The sequence below is a fragment of the Hipposideros armiger genome, unplaced genomic scaffold, assembly GCF_001890085.2.
Source record: "Hipposideros armiger isolate ML-2016 unplaced genomic scaffold, ASM189008v1 scaffold_284, whole genome shotgun sequence".
Classification (NCBI taxonomy): Eukaryota; Metazoa; Chordata; class Mammalia; order Chiroptera; family Hipposideridae; genus Hipposideros; species Hipposideros armiger.
In genome coordinates, this window is record NW_017731634.1 from 1881456 (window position 1) to 1903125 (window position 21670).

The 21670-nt window shown below is 61.5% G+C and overlaps 2 protein-coding genes across 4 annotated transcripts; both read left to right on the top strand.

Moving 5' to 3' along the window:
- Nucleotides 1–48: 48 nt before the first annotated feature.
- Nucleotides 49–12701, top strand: SDF4 (stromal cell derived factor 4). Of its 2 annotated transcripts, none has more exons than XM_019658566.1 (7): nucleotides 49–157; nucleotides 3398–3732; nucleotides 8621–8757; nucleotides 9004–9117; nucleotides 10228–10386; nucleotides 10710–10885; nucleotides 12091–12701. In XM_019658566.1, the coding sequence occupies exons 2-7, from the start codon at nucleotides 3446–3448 to the stop codon at nucleotides 12265–12267; spliced, it is 1050 nt and encodes a 349-aa protein (XP_019514111.1). In that variant the 5' UTR covers nucleotides 49–157; nucleotides 3398–3445; the 3' UTR covers nucleotides 12268–12701. The 2 variants fall into 2 exon arrangements, with proteins under 2 accessions (XP_019514111.1, XP_019514110.1); XM_019658565.1 differs by lacking the exon at nucleotides 49–157 and adding an exon at nucleotides 231–362.
- A 1992-nt stretch (nucleotides 12702–14693) lies between these two features.
- On the top strand, nucleotides 14694–17978 carry TNFRSF4 (TNF receptor superfamily member 4). Of its 2 annotated transcripts, none has more exons than XM_019658447.1 (7): nucleotides 14694–15550; nucleotides 15713–15838; nucleotides 16186–16290; nucleotides 16569–16635; nucleotides 17181–17377; nucleotides 17513–17647; nucleotides 17734–17978. In XM_019658447.1, the coding sequence occupies exons 1-7, from the start codon at nucleotides 15409–15411 to the stop codon at nucleotides 17802–17804; spliced, it is 843 nt and encodes a 280-aa protein (XP_019513992.1). In that variant the 5' UTR covers nucleotides 14694–15408; the 3' UTR covers nucleotides 17805–17978. The 2 variants fall into 2 exon arrangements, with proteins under 2 accessions (XP_019513992.1, XP_019513993.1); XM_019658448.1 differs by having other exon boundaries at nucleotides 17513–17594; nucleotides 17687–17978.
- Nucleotides 17979–21670: the final 3692 nt, after the last annotated feature.

Consider the following 21670-nt stretch of genomic DNA (forward strand, 5'->3'; position numbering starts at 1 on the left):
AGGAGGGAAGATGGCGGAGCCGGCGTCTCCGCGCGGAGGTCGCGCCCGCCCGCCCCTCCGTGAGGCCCGCCTCTTCCCGGAAGAAAGATGGCCGCGGCCTAGCCGAGGTCGGTCGGAAGCGTCACAGCGCTCGGCCGCGCTCGGCGGATCCCGTGCGGTGAGTGCGGACCCGTGCGGGGCGTGCGGAGGGGGCGCGGAAGCGGACGGGGCTCCGGGGCAGCGTGGGGCGCGCGCGCCCTCGGGCCATGGACTCCGCTGGTCTGTCCCGCGGACGTCGGGTAAACGGCCCGGGACGCGCGGTCACGGGAGGCGGTGGACCCGCCTTCACCGCGGGGCGACCTCACCGTCGTCGTCTGCGGAAGGTGGGCCGTGACCCCTAACGGGTAGGGCTTGGTGAAGATTTGCCTCCGCTTCGGGTTCAGTGGGCGGCAGTCGTTACCCACAACGGTAGTGCGACCCCTGAGCCGGTAACAGCTTTTAGAATGAGCGTTTGCGTTTGGGGAGACAAGAAATTAGTTTATCGAGGACGGACGCCCAGTGATGGCCGAGGCTATGGCTCCCACTTGAGCCGGAGTCCCGGGGTGGCTCCCAGAAACCGACGCTCTCGGGGTGGGCTCCCCGCCCGGGCGGAGCTCTGCTTCTCCAAACCCCGTTGTCGGGGCAGGCGGAGGACCCGGCAGTGAGCAGGTGACTGGCCTCTGCAGCCGTCTCGGGCTTACCAAGGCACATCCTGCGAACGGAGGGGAGGACGTCTCATGGACCTCCTGATGGCTGTGCAGTTATTTTGGGTTACTTTTTGTGCAAAGCAGCCTGTATATAACATTCCGTGTTCTACCCATCTAGATAAGTTGACTCAAGAATTGACTTTGTTGTTTCAAGGAGCAAAGTACAGTCCGTTTGATCACGACGTTTTTATGGCTGCAGTCAGGGCGGTGATGGGAGCGCCAGGAGCAAGTGGTCTTGGTTTGCACAGCCCTTCCTGGCCGGGAGAGCTGGGATGTCAGGAATAGAACTCCACCCCTGCGGGAAAGGAACACACCCTATGCCTTGAGAAGGAACACAGGTGTGAGCCCTGTGTCCATCCGTCCGTCTGGGCTCCCTTCCTCCGTGACTGCTGGCTGCACTTTCTCCCAGGTCCCCTGAACCGTAGCCCCATTGGCATCACCTCCACGCCCCCCCCCCAACCAGGCAGAGCTGCCTGCGGGGGCTGTGGGGGCACCACTTTCTGATTTCTTCCCACTGGGCTCTAGGTTTTGAGTCACCTGTCCTTTAGCGTCTCCAGAGGCCCTGTGGGTTCAGTGTGTGCGTTTGCAGGATGCTGACGTTCCCGGGAGCACACACATTGTGTAGCAGAGCTGCCTGTGTGTATTCACTCAGGCTCCCTGAGTGCCTACTGTGTGCAGGTCGTGTGTGGTAGGTGCTGGGACACTGAAGCTGAGAAAGATACAGTCTGTGCCCTCGATGGGTGACAAACAGGAGTTCCAGTAAACGTGGCTCAGGGGGCAGCTGGTGGGCTCCAGTATGTGTGGGGAAGACACGGGACCTCACAGATATGAAAGGAGGGATGTACGCTGTCCTTGGGAGCTACTCCCGCACAGGGATGTGACCATCCAGGGAACAAGATCTTGTTGAAGGGCCCGATGGCGCTTGGGCCGAGAAGACTAACGTGTGAAGGAGTCAGCTTGTCAGGGGGTCAGTCAGGACAAGGTGGGGTTGGAAAGAGGCATCAAAGAGGAAAGCGGTGGCATCTGCCAGTGCTGCCAGACCGCCTGGGGGAACGGCTGGCCCTGCTCCTGCGCCCTCAGGCTGTGGTGTGGCGGCTGTGCTTTGCCTGATGCAGTGCACTTGGTTGCCGAAGCCCTCAAACTCCGGCTTGGCTGCAGAGGGCACCCAGGCCTGGGGTGAGTGTGCCCAGGGCCACCATCCCCCGGCCCCAGTTGCCATGGGCTTCTGTCTGCTGCCCCTCCCTGTAAAGACCAGCGGAGGAGGTGGGGCCTCAGCTGCACCTGGAAGGACCATCTGGTGTTTGCCAGGTGAGCAGACTGAGAGGAACAGGGCCAGGAAGGAGCTGGAGTTCCCTTTGGGATATGTGAAGCGTGAAGGTGTGTGTGGGGAGCTAGGCGTTGTTCCCGGCTCGGAGGTAGAAGAATCTCGGAGACGGAGTCCAGGTGGAAGGGCAGGTGTGGGCGAAGGCTGGGATGGCCAAGTGCCGGGCATGGGTGCCTGTGGGCTGTGGGATCCCTCACCCAGTGATGTTGACAGAAGGGTGGCCTTGTTCCTTTGCTGCCAGGCCCTGATGACAGACTTTCTGGGTGCTCTGGCCTCCTTGGTGTTCCTGCATGAACGTGAGCAAGGACGTGTGTGTGTGTGTGTCTGTCATGTGTGTAAGTGGGTGTACGTATACATACAGGCACCTTATGCATGTGTGGTGCACATACCTGTGTGTACACATGTGTACATGCATGTTCCTATGTGTATGTGTGTGCACATGTGTGTCTGTATATGTGTGTGTATAGATTTGTGTGCATGTGTGCTTGTACTTATGTGTGTGTGCCCATGTACACGCGTGTGTGTGTGCACATGTGTGTGCATGTGCTCTGTGTGTGTGTGTGTGTGTGTGTGTGTGTGAGAACATGCACAGGGGGCATTCAGATAGGAAGGTGGGAAAGGGCTGGTGTCCTGCTGGGTGGGTTTGGGTGCTTGCCTGGCCCCAGGCTCAGTTCTCACAAATCCTTGGGGTGGGGGAGGGAGCTTCCTGTTTCATAGGGGGAAACTGAGGCCGGGGAGTTCAGGTGGCTTACCAAGGTCACTGAACCCACAAGAGCTGAGTTGGGATCTGGAGAGTGAGCTGCCAGCACTCGGGTCAGCTGTGGTGCTGGGAGGAATGGAGACAGGCCGTGCTGGGAAGGCTGCTGTGGGCATTGAGAAGGGGCGGGCTTGTCCGAGCAGGAGGGATGGGAGTGGGAGACCCAGTGACATTGAAAAGGGCTCTAATGCTGTGCCTCGCGTGGGTCCTGGAAACCGAGGACTCTGTTTTGCATCACAGAGCAAATGTCTCTGTGGGGAAGTGTTTGCTGGGCTCCATCCAGCAGCGGCTCTGTGTCCTGTCGTGACCATCGACTGCTTGTCGGGGTCTGGCAGCCTCGGGCTGTTGGTCTCAGCTATGCTGGGGACAGGCTCGGCCAGCCTACTGTCCCCAGGCTTTCCTGCCTGCTCCCAGCCAGCTGGTGCCCCCAGCTGGTGCCTGTCCACTGCTTCACCCGGCCCCCAGAGCCCCTCAGGGCCCCGGTGCATGCAGCGCCTCCCCCAGCAGCACCCTCCTGCAGTGTCCTGGCAGCAGGTGGGCTCTGATGCCACCCCTACCCCACCGCCTCACCTGCCTCTCCCCTCTCCCCAGCTCCTGGCCACACTTGTAGGCCATCCTGCGGTCTGGACCCAGGTGGCCATGGCGTCCAGGCAGGCTCCGTGCTACCTCTGGCTCCTGGGGGTCATCCTTCTGATGGACGCGTCTGCCCGGCCTGCCAACCACTCGTCTGCCCGGGAGAGAGCAGGCCTCAGGGAGGAGAACGAGATCCTGCCCCCAGACCACCTGAACGGGGTGAAGCTGGAGATGGACGGGCACCTCAACAAGGACTTCCACCAGGAGGTCTTCCTGGGGAAGGACACAGACGGCTTTGAGGAGGACGCGGAGCCTCGGAAGAGCAGGAGGAAGCTCATGGTCATCTTCTCCAAGTAGGCACCGGGCGGGCTGTCCTGTTGGTCCAGGCCTGGTGTGGCACGGTGTGGGAGGTGACAAGGGCCCACTCAGTGACGTGCTTGGAGGAAGGTGTCATGATGTGTACTCTTGGTTGAAAGTTTGCAGGGCTTGGGCTGACAGTGTCCCGGGTCAGGAGGGGCTAGAGGGCCAGACAGGGGGTTGCCTGGCCGTACCCAGGACCTCGCAGCCAAACGGCAGCACCACCTGCACTGCGTGGGGCTGTGGTGACGTGGTGGCCTCACGCCAGTGTCACAATACCAGTTAGACGAGACCCGGCAGAAGGCAGTGACGTAGGTGTGGGGAAGGCTTCACGTCACAGCGGACGCACGGAGCTGATTGGCGCATGGTGGTGGGCCACTTGGCGATTTGTTCCATTCTGTGTGTCTGGCAAGTCCTGTGACAACAGCGGTAAGAGCACGAGCGTGTGGCAATGGGGCAGCAGGGCCAGGGGGACCAGGCAGAGGATGGGAGCTTGGAGGCTCTGGGGGGCCGTGCTTGGCACTTCAAGGCTGCCATGCAGTGAGAACAGCAAGCCGGGGTTGTCAGCATCGAATAGCTTTGCTCACCTGGCACAAAGTATGGACTGGGCAGGGTCTGCACGTCTTGGGGGCCCGTGCCTCAGTGCGGCTCCCCACCTAGCACGGACCTGGAGGGTTCCAGGCTCTCAGGGTTTCGGTGATGTGGCCTGCAGGGTCACGTGCCAGGACCCGGGACTCGTGGCTCTCGGTTCCAGGAAGGAGACTGAGGGGAATCTGGCCACTGTGACACATGCACAGGTCACGTGGGCTGTGAGCACACACAGGTTTCACTGTGGCTTTGGCGCCACCTGAGGGAGGTGCGGCGCTCGGGACCAGGTCCTTGACAGCTGAGCTCTGCTCCCTGAGCCTGTCGCCGCCGTGTCCTCTGTGCATCAGGCATGGTATGCTGCCCTTTGGGAGCAGGACCAGGAACAGGGGCAGGATGAACGTGACACCAGGTGGCAGCAGCCGAGGTGGCAGCAGACCAGAGAGGTTGGGGCTGGGCTCCTGAAAGCGGGCGGCCGGGTTTGCCGATGGATTGGCTGGGTTGACAGGTGTGGGGGAGACTCCAGGTGGGGCCCGAGCAGCTGCCGGTGGGTTGGGCGGGTGCCTGTGAGGGAGCCAAGACAGCAGGACCCCATCGTCACGTGGGATTCAGGAGGAGTGTCGGGCAGATGTGCCAGGTCCTCGGTGTAGAGGGTGAGGTCTGGGCACTGGGTGAGATGTGGGGAGTGGGCTGCAGACAGATGGGCCTCAGGGGAGAGCAGGAGCCGGAAAAGGAGCCGCGGGAGGGCCAGGCTGGGGGTGGGGCAGCGGTCCCCCGTGAGCCTGCTGGTGCGCCCTCCTGGACTGCCCCTCGCAGGCGTGAGGACTGATGGTTGGCAGGTGAAGTGCACGGAAGCCTCGTCTAACACACATGGTTCACTGACCTTTGAAGGGAAGTCACTGCTTCAGGTGAGCAGACGGGGAGCTGTGAATGAGCCAGCAGGTGACCAGACAGAAGCCGGCCCTCAGAAGGCAGCCGGCTGGGGCACTGTCCCCCCCTCTCTGTGGTGCCTCGATGGGGCTTTCCTGGGGAGAGTGTTGCTGGGAGAGGCGCTGCACACACTGGGCCCTGAGGGGCTCTGGGGGCCGGGTGAAGCAATGGACGGGTACCAGCTGGGGGCACCAGTTGGGGGCAGGCGGGAAAGCCTGGGGACAGTAGGCTGGCCGAGCCTGAAATGGGCTGTCTAGAACCAGGCTGTGCATGTGGGCCGGGGGGCCTTAATTTGATACTGACTGGCCAGCTGGGTTCCCAGTGCCACTCGGAGAGCCCCCTCCTCCAGTGGCCTGCACTCCTTGGGTGGGCCTGGGTGAGGTGCAGGGCACACAGGCCACATTTGGGCTGAAAACACCCAGGTGAGGTGAGGTGAGGTGCTTGGACCTGTCCTGGGCATCCTCTGGGGGGAGGGCGGCTGCTCAGCTGGGCCCCCAGGTACCTGTGGAACTCGGAACCTTTGAATGCCTTACCTGTCACAAGATGAGTTAAGGAAAGTGTTCCCGTCCAACAGATTCACACTCGACTGTGAACCGACAGCAGGCCCCTCCTGGCCCAGCTCTTCCCTTAGAGCCAACAGGCGGGTGTGTGCCGTGGGGCTTGGAGGGGTCGGGCAGGGCCAGCTGGACAAGGCGGGCGGTGTGCCCTGAGCTCAGCTCAGCGCCAGGAGCAGGGCTGGACTCGAGCTCCGAAGGAGCAAGAGGCCCAGTGGGGAGGCAGAGGCACCAGCGGTCCCCATGCCCTGCTCTGCACCAGGAGTGCAGACAGGCTTGGAGTAAACCCTCCCTGACAGGGTCCCGGTTGCTTTCCTGCTTTCCTGCTGTGCCCACGATCTAACGTTCAGCGTGGGCCTTGTGTTGTTGGAAAGAGGTGGTGTCATAATGCTGAACGTGGAGGCAGAAGTGCGACAGACGGGATGGGTGGGGCAGCAAAGCCCAGACCTGGGGCCACCCGAGGACACGGCCTGCTTCTGTCTGTGCACCTGGGAGCCAGGCTCCACGCCCCACCAACCCCACCCCTGCACACACTCAGAGGCCCTGTTGACCAGGGTGCCTGCTGGCTGTGTGCACGCTGCACGGAGGCATCACCATCGAGGCCTGGAGTGCTCAGAGTGGGGCAGTGATGGGGCTGCCGTTGCAGCCACTCTGGTGGCAGGGATTGGGGTTCAGGTGCCCACATCAGCTCACCCAGAAATGTAGGAAAAGGGACCATGGAGGCTGTGACACCACCAAGGGGAGGTGCCCATGGCCAGCACGCGGCTTCTCAGCTGCCTCTGAGCTCGGTCGTGTGTTGTAAAGCCTGTGGCTGTGCGTCCATGTCCAACAGGCTTGGGGTTGGGAGTCTAACTCGTCCTCACCTCTTCGCTCAGCGGTCACCTCGTCCTACGCAGCCTCCTCAGGCGGGCGCTGCTCTGGGGCCGGGGTGCTTGGCCTCACTTGTCCCCGACCCGGCAGGGAGGCACAGGCGGCCTCAGAACAAATGAAAGTAATGTTATGACATTTTTTTTTTTAAAGATTTTTATTGGGGAATTGGGGAATGGGAACAGCGCTGAGGAATTGAGAGAAGGGGAACAGACAAGTTGCTGTCCTTTTGTTCTTCAGTCTGGTTGTGGAGGACGTTGCTTCACTGGCCCAAGTTGGCACCATCATTGCGCTCTTCCTGGGTGAGGCAGATCAGTCGCCGGGTTCTGGACGGCTGCTCATGGTGGCTGCTGGCCGCTCACGCTGGCTGCTGGCTACACACGGTAGCCCATGGCAACCCACTGCCACAGGGGCTGCAGCCTACGCCGTCACCGGTGACTCACCGCAGCCCAGCTCCAGGTTGAGGTGTTGTTCAGCATCTTAGCTGTAGAGGGCAGTGTCACTTGCCCTCATATGTGGGATCCGAACCGGGGCCCTCTGGTGTCCCAAGCCAGCTCTTAATCAACGCGCCACTCGGCCGGCCCACGACATTTCTTAAGGAAGCTTTTTTATTTCAGAATGGTGCTACATGTACAGAAAAGCTGCAAAGACAGCCCCCGTCCCTAACAGCAATGGCCCACGTTCTGTGGCACATGTGTCAATAGCAGTGTGACGTTATTGCCACCCACGCCCAGACTTCAGGGTTCCCGTGTTTCCCGTGCCCTCCTCCTGCCCCGGGACCCCATTCAGGGTCCTATGCTGCGTTCTTCTCACGTCTCCCTTGTCCCCTCTGGACTGTGACGGTGTCTCAGACGCCCTGTTTTTCGTGGCCATGACTGTTTGCAGGAGACTGCTCAGGTGTTCGGTGCCTCATTTGGGACTTGTCTGGGGCGTGTACTGCTGGTTACGCTGAGGTTGTGCGTTTTGGGAACAAGCACTCAGAGGAAAGGCCGCCCTCTCGTCACATCCTGTGGGGGCTCCTGAGTCCTCTCGACGTCACAGGATGTGGACCTGGGCCACCTGGCTCAGGTGGTGTCGCCCGAGCCTCCTCTGTACAGCCGCTCCTGGCTTGTCTCTCCTATCTTCTTGGGCAGCCAGTCACTGAGGCAGCCCCCTGGGGCCCACTGTCGTATGGGAGTTCTGTAAGAGGGTGTCCCCCCCCACATGATGGCAGCTCAGTCACTGCCGTCTGTCCGTATGGACCCAGGTGCCTGTCGGAGCCTCTGGTCATGACCCAGCACCGTGTCACCTCGCTCCAGCCTTGACCATCAGGAGCCCTGCACTTGGCTGCTGTGTCCCCCACCATTGTTTGCCGAGCTCCAGGCTTTTGTGGTATCACTGCCATTTCTCCCAGGAGCCCTGGTTTCTTCTCCTGGAAAATGGCACTTAGAGCCCAAGACCTGGGACTGGGTGTGTGCACTGCTGTCATTGTCACCACTGTAGTCCTCTCAGTGGACAAAGCTGGGGGCCATGTGCGTGGCACATGTGTGCCAGCCTGTGGACACGTGCACACTAACTGGTGCACACACATGAGGCTTGCTAACCCACGTACATGTGCAACAACACATGCATCTCCGCTGTTTCTCCATCTGCCATCTGTATGTACACAAGCGGACATGGCCGCATTCTGGTGTCTCACCTCTAGGCCTGTTACGGAGACGCCCTGGGTCCGTGTCCCTGGCATCTGGGTCTGTGGAGTTGGGTTGATGCTGTGACCTGTTGTGCACCAGGTCGGGAGAGCCTGTTCACCTTCCCGTGGCGATGCTGAGCAGCAGACCACCCATGTGCCCCAGCCACCCCAGCTGTCTCTGCCGTCCCCACTGGGGGGAGCGTGTCACTGTTGGTGGCAGCTGCACGGCTGCCTGGGCATTGGGCCCAGGCCCTGCTGACTCAGCTCGCCCACCCGCAGGGTGGATGTGAACGCTGACAGGAGGATCAGCCCCAAGGAGATGCAGCACTGGATCATGCAGAAGACAGCCGAGCACTTCCAGGAGGCCGTGGAGGAGAGCAGGGCCCACTTCCGTGCCGTGGACCCCGACGGCGACGGTATGGCCCCCACCTGACCAAAGGCCCGGGACCAGGACAGAGAGCCCCTTGGCGGTGCTGCCTCGCCCGCTTTGCACGGTCTCTGGGGCCCGAGGCCCTGACGGCCAGTTTGGAGCTGCCCTGTGCTGCTGCTCTGCAGCTCCTGAAGCACAAGGTTTTCACAGACACATCACGCAAGGTGGTGAAATACCTCTTTTTACAGACCTTCGTTGTTAGGCATCCTCACACGGCGATCTGCTTTTTCAGGCCGCGTGTCCTGGGACGAGTACAAGGTGAAGTTTTTGGCGAGCAAAGGCCACAATGAGAGAGAACTTGCTGAGAAGATGAGGAGTAACGAGGAGCTGAAGGTCGACGAGGAGAGTGAGTCAGGGCCCTGCGACTGGCAGGGCCGTGCCAGGCGGCTGGCGTGTCGAGCAGCAGGAGTGGGAGGCAGAGCCCCTGGGCCCTCCAGACTGACGCTGGCCTCACTCGGGTGGATGGGAGCAGCTGGTGCCCTTGAGTGAGCTCGAGGTCTGGGGAGGAGGCAGCACAGCCAGAGGTGCCAGGAGCTGTGGCCTGGACAACGGCCGAACCCAGCGGGTCAGTGGGGTTGGTGGGGCACCGAGATGGGAGCTGGGCTGGAAGACAGAGATCCTCCCCTCAGCCTCTAACGCAGCGGTTCTCAACCTTCCTAATGCCGCGACCCCTTAATCCAGTTCCTCATGTTGTGGTGACCCCCAACCATAAAATTATGTTCGTTGCTACTCTATAACTGTAATTTTGCTACTGTTATGAATCATAATGTAAATATCTTTTTGTTTTCCGATGGTCTTAGGCAACCCCTGTGAAAGGGTCGTTCGACCCCCAAAGGGGTCGCGACCCACAGGTTGAGAACCGCTGCCCTAAAGACTCACCTCGCCAATAGGAAATGTGCACGAGTGTCAGATGGGTTCTACGCTGTCACTGCACATGCATGCCCTTCGCAGGTCACTGCCTGCAGCCCTGTGCCACCCCCACCCCCGCCCCCACTCCCTGGGAACTTGGGAACTTGGTGATGGAAAACGCCATGGGGTGCCCGTTGTCTCCTGTTCTTTCTTCATTAGTGGGTCCTTATTCCCGCTGTTGTCCCACAGTGTCCAGCGTGTCATCTCTCTTACGGGATGCATGTGTGCAACAGTGTTTCTGTGGCCTCTTTGTGCCGGTGACGCTGTCCCTGTTTGTCCTGTGCCACGTGGCCGTTTGCTGAGGGCGTGAGGCCTCTGGCGGTGTCCTCCATCGCCCTCCCCCTTAGCTCTGTGAAGCTGCTGTGGTCTCTGGCCCACAGGGCTGGGCACTGTTTTCTAGGGGCCTGCATCGTCCACCCTCCTGGGGGTTGCGCTCTCCTCAGAGGAGCAGCAACCATGGCCTCGCACTCTGCCGTGCCCGAGTGCCCCCGCAATCACATAGCATGTCTCGGAACTTTCCAGATGCTCACAGGAGTGCCTCTCTCAGCACAGGAAGTCCTGGAGAACCTTAAAGACCGCTGGTACCAGGCGGACAACCCCCCCTCAGACCTGCTGCTGACCGAGGACGAGTTCCTGTCATTCCTGCACCCCGAGCACAGCCGTGGCATGCTCAAGTTCATGGTCAAGGAGATCGTCCGGGACCTGGGTGAGGCCAGGCCCGGACGGTGGGGCTTGCTGTCCACATCCAACTAACCCTCCTGACGGGAGGTCAGCATGGGCTGGTCCTGGGCTGGGAGGCCTCAGGAGGCTGTGTGGCCACTGACAAGGGACGGTTAGGCCTTGCTGGTGCTGTCTGGCCTCAGCCAGGTTCCCAGCAGGTCCTGTGAGGACAGCTGTTTATCTTCAGGCTAAATTTTCACCAAATGAAAATCTGGCAGCAAAACCTGCTTGGTTGACTTTTCTCCCCAGTTTCCCTCGGGGTCCCATGCCCACTCAAGGTGTGAGCGCCCACCCCCCCGTGTCTCCCAGACCAGGATGGCGACAAGCAGCTCTCGCTGCCCGAGTTCATCTCTTTGCCCGTGGGCACCGTGGAGAACCAGCGCGGCCAGGATGTTGATGACAACTGGGTGAGAGACCGGAAGAAGGAGTTTGAGGAGCTGATTGATGCCAACCATGATGGGATTGTGACCATGGCAGAGCTGGAGGTGAGCATGGGGGTGGGGGTGCCCTGGGGGGACTGTGGAGGATGTGGGGGTGCCCTGGGGTGTGCAGGGTGTCCTGGGGGGAGTGTGGAGAGTGTGCAGGTGCCCTGGGGGGACTGAAGGGGGTGTACTGGGGGGAACATGGAGAGTATGGGAGTGCTCTGGGGTGTGTGGGGTGCCCTGAGGGGATGTCAAGGGATGTGGGGGGTACAGGGGTACCCTGATGGACATGGGACTGGGAGTGTGTGTGTGGGTGCCCCTGTGGATGGGTCCAGGGCCCTGAGGCCTCCATTTGGGCCTATGGCAAGGGGCTGTCGTGGGAAGGGAAGTTGCCCACAAGCTGATCCCAAGCCAGGAAGGCAGAGTTGGTCTGGCGTGGCTGGTCACGTGGTCAGCAGGACCTGGAGCCGGCCTGAGCCCACGTAGATGCTGGCATCATGGCCATGGGCTCCCCGGGAGGGCCTAGCCAGTCAGCCAGCCGTGCTTGGACAGATTTGAGGCAGGAAAGCTGGGAACCCAGCACGACAGCCATGCCTGTCCCCCGGGTTGAGTGCCTGGCTCTGAGAAGCCAGTGCCCATGGGCCAGTCTGGGTTGGACTCTTACACAGAGGGATGAGAGTGGGGGTTGGAATCCACGTCTTCCTCTGTGCTGTTTTCACTCTTGCACAGTGTAGGTGACTGTGGAGTGTGTTTTTTCCTGTTCTGGATGAGTCATTTCATTTTACACGAGAATTGTCTGATCCCTGCTGATAGCTGGTGGGAATGTCTGGGCCAGGGATTCCTGTCAGCGCCGTGGTCCTGGCGGCCAAGTCAGGCTGTGTCCGTGTCCAAGTCCGTGTGACCTGCTGGACACTGGCTGCGTGCCCTGTGGGCCCTCCCTCTCTCCACCCTACCTGTGCCCACCGAGGTGATGCCATGTGGCCCTGAGTCACTTCCATCCTGGCACCTGCCTTCCAGTGCATTCTAGAACATGCCCACATCCCTGTCCTGCAGCTTTTGTGGTGCCAGCCAAGGTGTGTGTGTGTGTGTGTGTGTTAGCAAGGCAGCGCTGTCCATAGCGGGCTATGGCGGGAAAGCCCAGCTGCGTTCGTTCCTGACGGCGCCCACGGCGGTGTCACCGAGTAGGGCCAGAACCCAGGTAGTGAGGACGAGTGTGGCCGAGGGCCCAGCGCCGCTGGGGGCGCTGAGTGGTGCCGGCGCCTTTGCAGGACTACATGGACCCCATGAATGAGTACAACGCCCTCAACGAGGCCAAGCAGATGATTGCCATCGCCGACGAGAACCAGAACCAGCACCTGGAGCCCGAGGAGGTGCTCAAGTACAGCGAGTTCTTCACGGGCAGCAAGCTCATGGACTACGCCCGCAATGTGCACGAGGAGTTCTAAGCCCGCCAACTGCCGTCCTCCGTGCGGGTGGAAGATGAGCTTGCGCGTGCGCCCCTCTGCAGGGTTGCGCCGCTCTGCGTGGTCGCACCCTTCTGCCCTTCTGCGGTGGACGTGTGTTTCCTCACGGGCTCTACGTGCACAGGAGTCCCGCGTCATCACTGCATCTCGCTTCTGAGAACTCAGAGCCGCTCTGCGGAAAGCACTGACCACGGAGCCCGCAGGCAGTCGTGGGAAAGAGCGCGGCTCCCGCCCTTCCCTCGAAGCTGAGGGCTGAGTGGTGGACTGCTTTGCCGGAAGCCGGTGGGCAGGGGTGCTGCCTGCTCCAGGTAGCGGTCTCAGAACCACCCGTCAGTGTTCGGTCTCAGAAAACGCACATATTTGTGACAAGAATCATGTTAACTCACTTCAAAATATACTTGTCTCTTTGTCCCAGCTTCATTTTTTAAATTTTTTTCGGTGAAAAAAAAAAAGATAATTTGGAATGTTTGTGGCCATGTGGCTTCCCCTTTAAGCTTTTTGAGGTGGGCGATTTGGTTCTAGCATGAGGCTTGCAGCTCAGCATCTGCCAGGATAGTGACCGGGTTGGGGGTCAGGCAGGGTCCTGGGTGGGGAAGGGGCCTCCCTCGTGGTGGGGCAGGAGGGAGGGCTAGGCCACGGATTTAGTCAGGAGCCTGGAACCCAGGCCAGGGTGAGACTGCCTGGTAGGGGCCAGGCAGAAGTGGGGGCTCCAGGTGGAGAAGGGATACCTGAGGATGGGCCCTGGGCTACTTGTTTGGGCCGGGGACAGGAGGGACAGTGTTGTCGGCTATGGGGCAAGGTTGTCCTGCACCACCGCCCCGCTGTCCTGGACCCTTCCTGGGGGTCAGCTGTACCCATTGTTGTGGCTGGTGTGTGGACACAGAGCGGATTAAGCTGTGAGGGTTTAAATGACTGAAGGCCCCTGACCCTGTATGCCCACCAAGCTGCCTGCCTCCCAGACCCCTCCCCCCATCGGTCCCCTTTTAACCCTGAGCTGTGGCGTGGGGTTCTTGGTGGGCAGCTCATGCAGCCAGTGGGTCTGCTTGCGCCTTTGAAGTTCCTGGTGGGGTGGGGCGCTCTGGCTGGGTGGCAGAGGAGCCACCCTGAGCTGCCCACGTGACCAGCCCTTCCCACAGGGACACACCTCTGAGCAGCATGGGGTGGGGTCACCACAGGAATGGGCGCAATGGGTTGCTTTCCACATAAATGAGCAGAGACAGATGGGAGCGTGTTGGGGGAGATGGGACCCCAATGGGCCAGGCCCTTGTGGCTGGGTTGGCGGTTAGCAGGTGTGAGCTCGGACACCTGTGGGCTGAACCCCTGGCCTGGCGGGACCCAGCAGACAGGCTGGGCGTGTGGTGACGTGCAGTTATCTGTGCCCCCTGGGTCACCTGTGAGCCGACGCCTGATATATAGCAGCCGTGTGGGGTCTCAGGCAACAGAGACCAGCACCTCCAGAGGGCAGGTGGCCCCAGGGAAGGAGAGGGGCACCCCTAGAGTGGAGTGCTGCCCACTGGACCCCGAGTTACCTCAGCCTCAGAGGCTACATTTTATTTGGCCAGAAAAGATGTTTCACCGTCAGTGGGAGCCGGGACCTGCACCCACATTGGGCTGCTGGGACACCCTGACGCCTCCCCGTGTGGACCCTCTCACGGTGGAGGCTCAGAGGGCTGACCCTGCTGCAGCCCCTGCCAGTGGGGTGCCCAGGTGGAATTTCCCAAAGGTGGGCTGGGAACTGGTGTTCTTACCTGCCCTTCTCAGGAGGCGGGGAATTTCCAGTCTGTGGGCGGCTCCTGGGCCTGAAACTTGTAAGTTAGCTGTGAAATAGGTAACTTTAAACGCTGCGGGCAAGATTTAGAAGGTACAAAAACAACCCAGTGATGCCTCCCCGGCCTCTGGTATCCAGCAATACCAGACATGTGTGCTGTGTGTGCACATGTGTGTGGCTGCGTGTGCCTTTGCTCTTTGCCCTTTACACACCATAGTGGCGCTGGCATACAGGCCCTCCTGACCTGTCCTGGGACTGCCCAGGTCCCGTCTGAGGACACTGAGTGCTCCCAGGCCCCGGGGGCGGAGGGGAGGGTAAGGGTGGGGAGAGCCTGATGCGGTCCAGAGTCTTGGGAGGCAGGGCTGGCCCGGCCACCACAGGAGGCACAGCCCTCCTGCCGGCTCTGCGTGGCCAGGGGCTCCGAGGAGGTACCGATGGTTCCTCCTCTCAGGAACCCCCAAACTTGCTCTCGGAAGCAGCCCACACATATCCCAGCACATGGGGCCAGTGGAAGACACATGGACAAAGGCCCACATGCTCCCCGGCCACGTCACACCCAGGAACGGGCAGATGCCTGCTCAGCCACAGCGTGAGGCCTGCTCAGGCTGGGATACCTGCTCAGGCTGGGATACCACCGGTGGCTTAGGTGACGGACGTTTACTGGATGTCAGAGGTCCAGGAAGGGCAGGGCTGGTTTCTCAAGGCCTCTGTCCGTGTCCTCGCGTGGCCTTCCCTCCGTGTGCTGTCCTGGGGTCGCTCCCTCTGACAAGGATGCCAGCCCTGTGGGATCAGGCCCCACCCTCATGACCTCTGCTAACCTTAATCACCAGCCACACGGGCTTCAACGTGAGAGTGTGGGGACACACCTTAACCCCTGAGGCCTGCACGTGCTCTCACACAGCTGCTGGCCGCTGCACTGGTCCAAGCTGCTTTTGGACACCTGGGCTGGTGATCATGCTGTGTGGCCTGGGGCACTGCCACCTCTCCCCCTGCCGCTGATGGCAGGAGACGTCCAGACTGGGAGGGGCCTGTCTCCTGGCCCAGTGTGCTGCCTCTGTGTGCCTTTCGCTGAGGGGCGAGGATGACATGAATGTGGCACCTTCACTCCTGAGGGGTCTGCCCTGTGCAGGGAGAGTGGTGCCCAGGAGCAAGTCGTGTGGAGGGGTCTCCAGACCACCCTGTTCAGGCAGTTTGGCCAGTCAGAGGGATGCCACCTCCTGGGGAGACCAGCACGCGTGAGGGAGGGCTGGCTTCTCCGTGGCCTCCCGCCCTCCCCGCCCCTCCTCCGCAGCCCTTATAGCCACATCCTGCAAGGAAAAACCCAGACTCCTGCATCGCCCGCCCGTGAACCAAGGATGTGCGTGGGGGCTCAGCGGCCCCGGGCGCCCTGTGCAGCGCTCCTGTTCCTGGGGCTCGTGTTGGGCGCTACGGCCAAGCCCAGCTGTGTCGGGAACACCTACCCCAGCGGCAACAAGTGCTGTCACGAGTGCCAGCCTGGTGAGTGGCCTGGCCATGGAGTAGGGAAGGGGTACCTGTGGGGACATGGGGATGGGGACAGGCCCGTGGAGAAGGGGTGTGGGTATCGTGAGACACATGGACTCAGTGAAAGGTAGTGACCTGGAGCCAGGGCTTTCGGAGCCGCCACCTTCCTCCCCGCAGGTCACTGGATGGAGAGACGCTGCACGAAGGATCACCGCACCCTCTGCCGCCCGTGTGAAGACGGCTTCTACAACGAGGTCGTGAACTACGCCGCAGCCTGCAAGCCCTGCACCCAGTGCAACCGGGGTGAGCGCCCCGCCCCACCCGCCCAGCCGCAGGGAGACCCCAAACCACAGTGGGGTTTGCTCCGCCCGGAGGGGGGGGGGTGGCCCGACCGCGCGGAATCGGGGTGCAGCACATGTCAGCCACATGGCCTGTTGGGGCCACGGAGGGTCCTGCTACAGGCTGTGAGGAGCGTGGGAAGGGAGGCCAGAGGCCCGCAGGGCTGTGCCCGGGGCCATGTGGACAGGAGGGACATGCTGTCCAGAGGTTGGAGAGAACCGGAAGCTGCCAGGCTTCAAGGGCGCTGCTGGCCTGGGGAGGTGGTGGTGGCTTCTCTGCTTGGTCCTCTAGCCCGCCAACTGTGTCCCCAGCCAGTGGGAGCGAAATCAAGCAGAAATGCAGCACCACGCAGGATACCGTCTGCAGCTGCACGCCGGGCACCCAGCCCCGGGAAGGCAGCTTTAAGCTCGGAGTCGGTGAGCTGGGGGCCTCCCAAACCACAGAAAGAAACGTGTCCCCCACATCACACGCTCTCACCTTCTCCCAGCACCCCTACCCCAAGCCGGTCCAGGGGCCCCTCCCCTCACAGGTCATGCCAAGATGTGGGTGTGGGGCCCCGGGTCAGGGCCTGGGGGGCATGTGGGCAGAGAGGGGCTTCTGGAGGCCTCGGGGGTGGAGGCAGTGCCCAGCCCCACTGCCCAGCTGCCGTGGTGGCTGCAGGCGGTCTAAGGCGGTGCTGCTGTCTGTTGCGCAGACTGTGCTCCGTGCCCACTGGGTCACTTCTCCCCTGGGAACAACCAGGCCTGCAAACCGTGGACCAAGTGAGTGTCCCAGGGGCTGGAGGGCTGGTGAGGGCAGGGAGTTCCGGGGAAGGGCCTGCTGGGAGCCTGGGAACCAGGGATCAGGGCTGGAAGCGGGAAGCCGCTGGCCTTCCCCCCACGGTGGCCAGCCCCCTGCTCAGCCCTGGCCCGGCCCCTCCCACCTGTCTCCCTGTTGGGCTGAAGTGGGGAGCCTGGGGGACCCCAGCCCCGGACCCCGGAGTGTGTGAGGTCTTGTCCTTGTAGGGCTCGCCTGGAGTGGGCAGGGGTTTGGGGGTGAAGGTGCAGAGTGAGCGAGGGGAGATGGGGGTAGCTGTGGCCTTGGAGCCCCTGCAGGGTGGGGCTGAGGGGTGGGGGCGCTGGCAGGGTCCTGGCCCCTCTCCTCAGCTGCCTTTGTCCTAGAGGCTGACGCTGCCTGAGCTGACCCGGTGTGCACCCCATCACTCCCCACGTCTCCCCAGTCCCGTCCCAGCTCTGGGCCCATCTGACTGATCTGGGGAGGAGTTGGGGGGAGGGCCTGGCCTGATCGATGCCCTCGCTTCCCTCAGCTGCACATTGGCAGGAAAACACACACTGAGGGCGGCCAGCAACAGCTCAGACGCTATCTGTGAGGACAGGCGCCTGCCCGCCACCCTATCCGGGGAGACCCAGGGCCCCCCAGCCCGGCCCCCCACGGCCCAGCCTACCACTGCCTGGCTCAGGACCTCACAGGCACCCTCAACATCCCCCACATTGCCCCCCAAGGGTAAGGGGGCCTGTCATCTCCCCAGCAGGGCCCCCCAATGGAAAGGGGGGTGGGGGTGGCATGGAGCTGCCCTCAGGCCTGGTCGGGGCCCCCCTTTTCTGGTGGACGCCATCTCAGCCGGCCCCCTCCTTGCAGGACCCGAGCTGGCTGCCTTCCTGGGCGTGGGCTTGGGCCTGGGGCTGGGGCTGCTTGTCCTCATGGCGGCTGCACTGGTCCTGTTCCTGCACTGCAAGGTCTGCAGGCTGCTGCCCGCCAACACCAAGACCCATGGTGAGTGCCTGCTGTCTCTAGCCGCCCGTTGCCCAAGAGCCAAGGCCCCGCTCACCTCCCACCGCTCGCTCTTTTCTCCTCTCCAGGGGGAGATGGCTTCAGGACCCCTGTCCAAGAGGAGCACGCTGATGCCTACTGTACCCTGGCCAAGATCTGAGCGGTGTCGCTGGGGTGGGTGAATAGTGGGGTGCCCTCAGGCCCAGGCTGCTGCACCCTATCACCTCATCACCCTGTCATCTGCCCTGCACCGTTATAGGTGCTCCTGGGCCAGCACCTGGGGCTCAGCTATGTATGCTGTGCATACTCCCCACCCAGGGTGGTATCCCCAATAAACGACATTGGCTAACGGAAGTCTCTGACTGGTGCCAGCGGGCTACACACTCACAGGGAGTCTGTGGGGCAGGAGTTCAGGGCACCACTTAGACTCTGGGCACTGTCCTCCCATTCTCTGGACACATCCCAGGACCTGTTGGGGGGATGTAGATGCAAAACAAATGTCCTGGGGGGTCAGACAGTGTGGCTCCAATGAGGTCCTAAATGCAGGGAAGTAGGCTGCCCAGTGAGGCCTGTGGCCCAAGGGGGTTAGGCCAGGATCCTGAGCTAGGTGCTAATGGAGCAGGCGGGAAACTGAGGCCCTGGTGCCAAAGGGGGCATCGAGGATGTCCTCTGGTCTCTGTGCCCCTCCGAGGAGAGAGCATGGTGTCATCTCAGACTCTTCTTCCCGGCCCCTCAAATCCCCGCCTGCTGGACCTGAGTGTGTGATGACTCAGGACCACCCGCCTGCCTGCAGGGCCCCAGAGTCCCCGAAGACACTTTGCGCCCTCCGGGTGCCCAGGGCCGAGCACCACCGGGAGTCCTGTTCGTGGGTGGCCACACGCCCAAATCCTGCAGGTGGGGCATCAAAGGCCACTTGGGAAACGGGAGGGGCCCGGGGGGGTTCAACACACAGGTCCCCAGGTAGAAACCCAAACATCTATCGGCAGCAGCGTGTTCAGGTGGCTGGCTGGCAGGACTGAGGGGCAGCACCCCTCTGTGTACAGGGGGCCAGCTTGAGGCTTGACGCTGCGCCAGCATCCTCCTGGGAGCACAGGTGGCTGCCTCTCAACTGCTTCCTGCACACACACCGCCATAAAAAAGCCCAACTGAACTGCAGGCTGGTGGCACACAGGAAGCCCGGATCCAGCCGTGGAAACGCTGACGGGTCTGTGGGTCATCAGCCAACGTGAGCAAAACCACAATCTGGCAGACGCGTGGGACCGCCCTCGGTGTTTGTCACACATGTAAGAGCTTCCAGAAATCAAAAACGGAAGACCGTGAGGCGCAAGAGGTCTCACTGTCACTCCCGCTCACGAGCCTTCTCTCCCTGTCACTGGCCCTCCCCACCCCACCCCCCTCCAGCTCCCTCCAGCCAGGCCGGCCAGGCCCACTGACCGGGACTTGCCTTCTGTGTGGGCACCCGAAGCCCCCGGGCCGACAGTGTGCAGCGGGAGGACCCCCCTTCCCGGGTCAGCTTCCGTCCACCACCCCGTTCCTCAAACCTCTGACCCTGTCCCTGGAACCTCGCGCTGCAAAGCGAAGGAAGCCATGGCCCCTCAGTCTGCAGGTGCTCACCAAGCTCCCACAGAGGAGGGAACAATGTGATCACCTCTGACATGGGGATGGTGGTCCCCAGGGCAGCACAGAGGCTGTGGGACCTGAAGGAGGGACCCAGGCCTTGGTGTTTGGAAGGCTGAAGGTCGTGGGGAGGCTCTCGCCCCAGGCAGCACTCCCTGCCCCCAGCCTGCTGTTCCATCTCTACACTGGGCGGGTGCAGGGTTGCAGAGTCATTGTCACCTCCTCTGAGCTTCTGCACTGCCCCTTGCCCCATGCCTGACTCTGCTGAAAATTCCAGCTTTCCCCACCCGAGGCTCTGCCTGAGTCTCAGGCCTGGGCATCCAGCTGTGTATCACCTCGGGCCCCATAGCCCCCCCCAAGCATGCCCCCGCTGCCCCTCCCCACACAGGCCTCCCCCAGCGCCCCTCTGGACTGTGGGGTGTCAGCTGTCTGTCTCTCCACGCCCCCCACAGCCATTCTGGCTACTGTCAGCCTCCCTAGTGGGGGACCCTTGCTGCCATGAGCACTTATGTAAGCTGAAGTAAATGATGCGGAAATATAACAAGCTACTCTGCTCAGAAAATACGGAGAATACAGGAAAGTACAGACAAGCAGATAACAATCGTCCGGCGCCCCACTGCCCATGGTAGAAACCACGAACTCAAAGGTGCCTTCCACAGGGGCCACAGCAGGAACTGACGTTTTCTGTCTTTCTCTTGCCTTTTTAAGGCGTCACTCACCATCTGCACAGCCAAGTGACCTGCCCTTTGATTTCTGTGTGTGTCGGGGGAAGTGGCCCGGCTCGACCCCCACCTCTCCAGCGCACACTTTCTGCCCACAACTCCTCCTTCCTGCCCTGCCACCTTCACCCCTCCCCACTCAACTATTTCCAGGAGGCTCTAACTGTCCCTACTTCCAGGACCAGATGACACACAACATGGTCTGACAATCATTTCATCCCTGTAGGGAGCTTATCGTATTTTCCTTGGCCACAGTACAGTGGGCGCTTACCAGAGTTGAGTGACCCCATGCTGGCACAGACCTGACCTGTCACTCCTTTCAAAAGAGCAGTGGCAGAAGGTCCACACCTGCTGATTCTCCACTCAGAGCACCTTTACCTGGTGTCCAGGTAAGGCCAGACGGCCTCCCTTTCTGTCCCAGCTCTCAGACGCACCTCCCCCCTAGGAGCAGGCCTCTCGGGCCCCGTGGGCCCCACCTTGCTCCAAGCCCCTGGCAGCTGGGAGCCACAGCTACCTGAGGGACCCATCTCTGAGGATGGCCTTGTGCATCTTGGGACTTGAGAACAGAAGTTGAGTCACAAATTGCTAATTTCTGTCATTTTCCTCAGAAAAGAAACAGCTGCCCCATGTAGGCCTCAAAGGGGTGTGAATCAGGTGGTGTCCTGGTCTGCCTGTGTCACAGCTTTCACACCTCTAGCCCATGGGGGCACCCTGGTCACATCCCCATCGCCCCACGGCCCATCCCCCAGCGTTTCCCAGAAGTCTTCCCCAGCACGCCTGTGCCAGGCAGGCTCCCTGGAGGAGGCAGGGCCCCAGAGTCCTGAAGTGCCACATGGGGAAACAGGCTGAGAAAGACAAGGGACAGTCCCAAGGGGAGTCGGGGGCTGCTCTCCGTGGCTCGAGAGCTCCTTCAGGGGCTGGCCTTCCACACCCTCCCGGATGACCAGGTCGGTCCAGCGGGGTCTGGGTTAGGCCTCCTGTGTGACCTGTAGCTGCCTGGAGGCTCCGTCAGTGCCCTGGCCTCTCTTCGCGAACCCTCCACACCCCTCTCAAGTCCCTGGGTTGGTGCTAAGCCATGAGCAGGTGTTTGCATGGCTGGTCAAACACATGTGTGTGTTTGAGGGGTCCTATGCTGCTGGTGCCCTGCCAGGCATGGCTGGCCAAGTCAGGGTAGAAGGCTCGTCTTGATGTTTGGAAAGTGGAGGGGGGCTCATTCTAATCCCCAGAAAGTGGGGAGGCTCTCGGGCTGCTGCGTGCTGAGCTCTGAGCAGAGGTCCGATGGGCATGGCCATGCCCAGGCAGCTGTGGGCTCTGGAGTCTGGAGGCTTCACCCCACTCCCTCTGGGAATCCCAGGAGAGCTTTAAAAGCCCCTGGAAGTGGGAGAGGCTCAGCCAGGAGACAAGGGAGCACAGCGTGGGAACAGTCCTAGGCGAGTTCTGCTCACATCTGGCCGCAGGTTTTGCATAGATAACATTTCAGAACCCTCTCCCCATAACCTACCTCAAGGCCCAGCCCACCAATAGCACTTAGGAACACCCCAAGGTCACCCCCACATGTGGGTCTCCTGGACTTCTGGGTGGTCATCGACCAGCAGCTGTTATGGGACCCCACCTTGTGAGGTCTGCTGGGCAGCACTGAAAATTTTTTTTTTTAAATAGACTTTATTTTTGAGAGTAGTTTTAGGTTCAC

Bases quoted from the DNA above. Each gene is read 5' to 3' on its own strand.
- TNFRSF4 (XM_019658447.1), top strand. From the start codon at position 15,409: ATGTGCGTGGGGGCTCAGCGGCCCCGGGCGCCCTGTGCAGCGCTCCTG. The intron at 15,551-15,712 runs GTGAGTGGCCTG...TCCTCCCCGCAG, and splicing joins CTGTCACGAGTGCCAGCCTG to GTCACTGGATGGAGAGACGC. The intron at 16,291-16,568 runs GTGAGCTGGGGG...TCTGTTGCGCAG, and splicing joins CAGCTTTAAGCTCGGAGTCG to ACTGTGCTCCGTGCCCACTG.
- SDF4 (XM_019658565.1), top strand. From the start codon at position 246: ATGGACTCCGCTGGTCTGTCCCGCGGACGTCGGGTAAACGGCCCGGGA. The intron at 363-3,397 runs GTGGGCCGTGAC...CCCTCTCCCCAG, and splicing joins ACCGTCGTCGTCTGCGGAAG to CTCCTGGCCACACTTGTAGG. The intron at 10,886-12,090 runs GTGAGCATGGGG...GCGCCTTTGCAG, and splicing joins TGACCATGGCAGAGCTGGAG to GACTACATGGACCCCATGAA.